At 30.8% G+C, this 6,149-nt stretch overlaps 2 protein-coding genes across 2 annotated transcripts in view; both read left to right on the forward strand.

The window, feature by feature from the left end:
• The window catches only part of LOC106105343, a 2,570-nt gene extending 2,448 nt beyond the window's left edge, over positions 1-122 (forward strand). Inside the window, exon 3 of the mRNA XM_013286039.1 lies at positions 39-122. Coding sequence (XP_013141493.1) covers positions 39-122 — 84 coding nt within the window. The remainder of the gene's footprint in view (positions 1-38) is intronic.
• Positions 123-4,891: 4,769 nt separating this feature from the next.
• LOC106104883 overlaps positions 4,892-6,149 on the forward strand; it is a 20,498-nt gene continuing 19,240 nt past the window's right edge. The window contains exon 1 of the mRNA XM_013285179.1: positions 4,892-5,005. Coding sequence (XP_013140633.1) covers positions 4,893-5,005 — 113 coding nt within the window. The 5' untranslated portion in view covers position 4,892. The remainder of the gene's footprint in view (positions 5,006-6,149) is intronic.

Here is a 6,149-nt window from a genome sequence, read left to right on the forward strand (position 1 = left end):
GGACATTTAGTGTGGTAATAATTGGTTGTAATTGGTAGCTTGGATACAGGATGTTCGGGAATGACGTGTACTACAGAGTACAGAGTACTAGTAAATATAAAGTACAGTTGAGAAAGAGTTAATTTATATTCAAATTTGGATAACATAAGGGGAAATTTAAAAATTTATTAAATTATTTTTTATAAAAAAAGACAATTCATTGCTCTAAACAGTTATGAGGTTTAGAATTATTTTTTGTTACTGTGGACGTTTTAATGTTGAAAAGTATGTATGGGGGTTAATTTTTAGTAATGTAAAGGGGCATGGCATAATCATTGTTGGGAAACATTGTGATATACGCGAAGTTCTGACCATTCATTTTCATTCATCACCAGCTCACTATACGTCCCCACCGAGGGGCTCGGAGCCTGCCCTAAGTTAGGATGACTAGGACATAGTCAACCACACTGATCCACTGCGGGTTGACTTCACACATATCTTTGAATTTCTTCGCCGATATATGCAGGCATCACGATGTTTTCCTTCACCGTAAGAACGTCGGGTAAATTTGTACATAGGAAAATTCGAAAATCACATTGGTGCAGCGGGATTCGAACCAAAGACCTGTAGATTACAAGTCAAGTGCTTAAACCACTGAGCCAACGACGCTCAGATGAATAGAACAGTTGAAATGTCGCGTTAAAACTGCGTGTTAAGCAAAAATTTTAACTTTCAGTTTAACTGTTTAGTTAAATTCTTGCCACACAATTTTAACTGGATTTCAGAACTGTTTTTAGCAGCCTTCAAATTGTATTATTTTTGATTTTTTTGTACTTTGTTGTACTTTATTGCCGAACACCCTGTATATAATTGCCGTGTCTACTTTTAATACGTAGTGATGTCAAATGTGACGAAAAACTTAATTTATGTTTATTTATCTATAGTAGTATTTATTTGTATAAGATTAGCATTTTTTAAATTCGTAAATTAGTTTTTACATCTAGTGTCCAAAGTGAGATAATTTTATATCGACTTAAAACATTAATATTTGTCGTAAATTAACATAAAAATATATAAAATTGTACTGAAACACCAACACAAAATAATATATCATTTTAGTCTTGGGCTTAATCGGACATATGCCGCATCGTACTAGTACATTTGGGAAAAAGTACTAGTACACTTAGTACATTTAGTACTTCATATTTGTCAGAACACAACATGAATAGAATTTAACGAGGGTTATATATTACTTCACATAAAATTTTAAGCAGGGTCAAACATATGTTATTAGCGAAAATAAATTTAGTTATGTATAATTTTATCCACTTTTGATTCTCATTATCGAAGGTGGATGCTTCAATCTGACAAAAAGGCGAACACCGATATCGTGTAGTGTACTAAAAGTACTAAATGTCCGATTATCAGAAGCCCTTCGGTAACGTTACTTTTAGTACAGTGCCGAGTAACATTACTTTTTAGTACATCGTACGTGTACTACCCAAGACTAGTACTAGTACACTTAGTACATTTAGTACTTCAGATGTGAGAACACAATAACATGAATATAACGAGATCTATAGATTACTTCACATCTTTAAGAATGTTCATATTATTAGCGAAAATAAATTTAAGTTATAAATATTATCCACTTTTGATTCATAACTGAAGGTAGATGTTTCAATCTGGCAAATATTATCAAATCAAACAACGGAGAAGCAAATACCGATATAGTGTAGTGTAAAATGCCAAATGTCCGATTAACAGAAGCCGTTCAGTAACGTTACTAATAGTACAGTGTCGAGTACTTATTAGTACATCGTACTTGTACTACCCAAGACTACATCATGGCCGCTATTTAAAAAATTGACTTCCATTGATTTGAAAAACAATTTACAATATTTAAAAAGAGAATGGTAAAAAAAATTACGTTTTAATCCAAGTCTCAAACTAGGAATAAATATATAGTGCTTAAAAAAAAATTGGACTAAAACTATATACTAGTTTGTCTAAATAAGATAGATTAGTTTGATAAATGACGTATGAAGTATCGAATTCAATTTGTATGAAGGAAACCGTACTTAGACAGGTATCGTAGTGACGAAACACGCAGCGGACAATTAGCAACTATCGATATTCGGTTTAAATTATCGAACTCAACTAAAATTATTATTTTATTAACTAATTTATAGGACAATTCTAGTATTATAGTGTAGAGAATGTAGCGATGACAATAATAGCGAAATCCAAAACGATTACGTACGGCTGTAGTAGTAAATATTTATTTATTCTCATTATTTGTAATGGTTCTGTAGTTTTATTAATATTTTGAGAAAACAGTGTTATTTTATTTTAATCCAAAAGATATAACTATGAATCTATCGATACCAACTTCTATAAGAATAAAAATCGGAAATCGATAAGATTCATGACTGATTTTACACAACCCATCCCTAATTGTCAAATGAATTGTCAAACTAATCTATCTTATTTAGACAAACTATTGCCCGTAATTTATATATGTAGTGACTTTTTAGCTCTCAAATTAAAATAAGTTTTCTCAATTACTATAGTCTTAAGTTTAAAGTTGTCAACTCTTTAAATACATTTGTCAAAAAAAACTCGATTGTCTATGACAAAGATTCTCAAACTTTTTTTGTTAAGGTACATATTTAACTATTTCAAAATTTGGCACACAGTAAAAGATAAAAATGATTTACTTACTACATTGCATAGTTTGATAAAAATTACAAATATACGAAATATACTGATATATACTACAATAGTAACTAGGACTAGCTGTTCCCGTGCGGTTTCGTCCGCAAGAAATTATGAATATTTTATTTTATTGTTTACATTTAAACTATCAATAGCAAATGTCAAAAAACCAATTACTATGGCAATCTTGCTTCCTTGATGTTGGCAGCAACTTATGATCTCTTTCCCACATTAGGATTTTTATCCCCTAAATTTAATTGTGTGAAAATGTATATCCTAAAGCGTAACGTAAGTAGGGCTTTTTATTAAAAAAAGTTATTTAAAAATATGCTGTAATTGCTGACATGTTAGGCAACAAAGAAGTGTGTGTTTACGCTTTATTATAATAGTATAGATAATTTCAAGCTAATAATAAAAAATTGTCGGCGCACAAAAGTTGAGAATCACTGGTCTATGATATGAAAACATACGGAAAACGGAACGTTCATTTTTGACACATGTCAAAAAGCTTGCCATATTACAATAATAAAATAGAGTTAAGATTCCAGATTATTTGAAAACCTATTGAAATAATTATTAATCATTATTATAGACAATGTTTTTTTTAAATTACACAGATAAATGACATTGGAGTATATGTAATGTCACAAAAAAATTATTGACGGAAATAAAAAAATGCGATTTTTGTTTTAAATAACGCTATTATTTTTTTCGATTTTGCAGACACTCCAGTTTTATTTATTGATTGTTCTGGAATATTTGTAATAGAGTTGACAACACTATGTTTTAGCTTTTAGGTTATTTTTCGTTAAAAGGCTGGTATGTTTAAAAAGTATTTGTAAACTATATCTTTATAGTGATTATTGTATTGTAGAAAATTAATTCTAATAAATTAAAAGAATATTCCTCTGAATTGTGTATTTTTTATGGAAATAATAGCTGTGCCCGTGCGGCTTCATCCGCATGAAATTATAAAAAAATATTATTGTTTACATTTGTCAAATTATCAATAGCAAATGTCAAAATGACATGACAAACCTTGGCAACCTTGCTTTCTTGATGTTGGCAGCAACTTATGGTTTCTTTCCCACATTAGGGTTTTTATCTAAACTATATACCCCCTAAGATTAATGGTGTGAAAATATATAGCCTAAAGCGTGATGTAAGTGTAGGGCTTTTTATTAAAAGAAGAGTTATTCAAAAATATGGTGTAATTGCTGACATCTTAGGCAACAAAGGAGTGTGTGTTTACGCTTTATTATAATATATAAGTATAGATTTAAATACAAAGATCTTTTAAATAAATGATAGATGCAATTACCTTCTTTACCCTTCTCCTATTTAGTCTAAATCTGACGAAAATATTTAATAGTCTAGCAATATATATATTTACTACTTTTCGCCCTCGACTCCGCCTTCGCGGAATTAAAAGCAAACATAATTAGTACTCTGTTCCAGGTGTTGTCTACATCTGTGACAAATTTCAGCGAAATCCGTTCAGCAGTTTACGAGATACTTTCTAACAAATATCCATCCAAATAACCATTAAAGTAATAATAATTGTACAATATAGACATAACAGCAACAATAAGGGAGGTTTACTATTTTCAAGGAATTATTTCGGTACTTTTTAGTGTGCTGTTTTTTAAAAATAATCTCATTTTAAGTGTATTTTGGCAGTCTGTTTTGTTTAATGTTTTGTCACGAAAGGTTTTTTAATTGCGATTTTTTTCTGGTCTACTGTCGAATTGACATAAATTGGGAACTAGTTCGTTAAAATAATCAATAAAAATATTTTAATTGCTTCGTTAGTTATCAGTATTTAAAGACATTTTACATAACTATTAGTTTGTGGTTTTCTACCAGTGTGGTCGCTATGAAAGCTGTCATATTTATTTTATTTTATTTAATTGAGAGTATAACATGCCCTTATACGCCCGTAAGTATTAAAAATGTTTTTAAATATTTACTCTTAACATAAACCATTAAAAAAATCTGTAGTTCCTTTAATCTGTGTTGTCTATGACCGTTGGATGAAAAGCGATCCGCTTTTCTTTTGCCTATAAAAAACAATCGAATATTAGTTAACATTTTTTGTCTATGTTATCTGTCAAAAAATACCTCTAATTTTTATTAGGTTGTTTTCAACCTAAAGTAAAAGTCATTTATTGCAACTGCAGTGGATGACGTCAAATATGTCGCTGAATAATAATTGTAGGGAGGTGAAGATGTCCAAGCGGGTAGTGTACTTCTACCCGCTACCCGGCGAGGTAGATACCTCGCTAATATCGTCAGGAGACAAGCTGTGGTAAGTGTTCATTATTATAACGTTTGGATGGATGGATGTTATCGAGGTAGGGCAACCGCGGGCGCAAAGTGACAATGTGAAATCACTGGCGACATAAAGCGCTTATAGCGTATAGATTTGTATTGCAGTTAAAGGGCGTCGTAAACATCTCGCCCAGAGCGCCAGTTATGTTAACCAGCATTACCATGTAACTAGAAAAACCGAATACAGCCCCTGGCTTCACTTTATTTAACTATACCAATATTATAAAGAGGAAAGATTTGTATTTTTTGTATGTATTGAAATAACTCAAAAACTACTGGATCGTTTCTAAAAATTCTTTCACAATTAAGCTACGTTATCAGTGAGTAACATAGGCTATACTTAATACTATTTTTAATTGAACGCGGACGAAGTCTTTAGCAACGGTTAGTTTATAATGCAATAGCCGTAATCGAAAGATCTCGAAATACAATTTTATTCATCCGAGACTTAATTTATTGGAAAGGATGGTACCGGTATAAAATTCAACAAGGATGCAGATAGGGTGAGTATGAAAAAATCTAAAATACAAAACAAATAGTACATAGCTTGTAAGACTTAGTTCCATTTAGGCTTCATCTGACGTGTTCATATTTCTTAAACCCTACTAAATGTTGAATCAATTCGTGGAAATCTTACCAACAGCTAGCTTGTAAATAAAATGAACTAAAAAGTCGAATATAAAAATAAGACATTTTATAAACAAAGGCTTGTTATATACATACATATGATAACAAGAAGAAAAAGGAATTAAAAGTTCATAACAATACCATCAAAATGTTAACACGCTTTAATTTATCAAATTTTTTGAAATCTAATAAGTTAGAGTTAATTTATCTTTGCCTTTTTAGTTCATTTTATAAATATATAATTAAAGATGGCTAAAAAAGGAACGATAATCAGGAAATCTACAATATGATCGATTAAAATACAAAGTCCGCGAAGGAATACATTTTTCCCGCGCCGACTCCGCGTCACGCGTCTTAAATAATACACCATTCCCTGATTGGTTCACTGGCTCCGCCCACTTAACAGGAAAACAACGCAAAAACGATTTTAAATTAGGAACTAGCCTTACCTTAAGCGTTCATTGTACTTAATTATAACCTAAAAACAATTGCAA

The sequence above is a fragment of the Papilio polytes genome, unplaced genomic scaffold, assembly GCF_000836215.1.
Source record: "Papilio polytes unplaced genomic scaffold, Ppol_1.0 DF824493.1, whole genome shotgun sequence".
In the NCBI taxonomy this organism is placed as follows: domain Eukaryota; kingdom Metazoa; phylum Arthropoda; class Insecta; order Lepidoptera; family Papilionidae; genus Papilio; species Papilio polytes.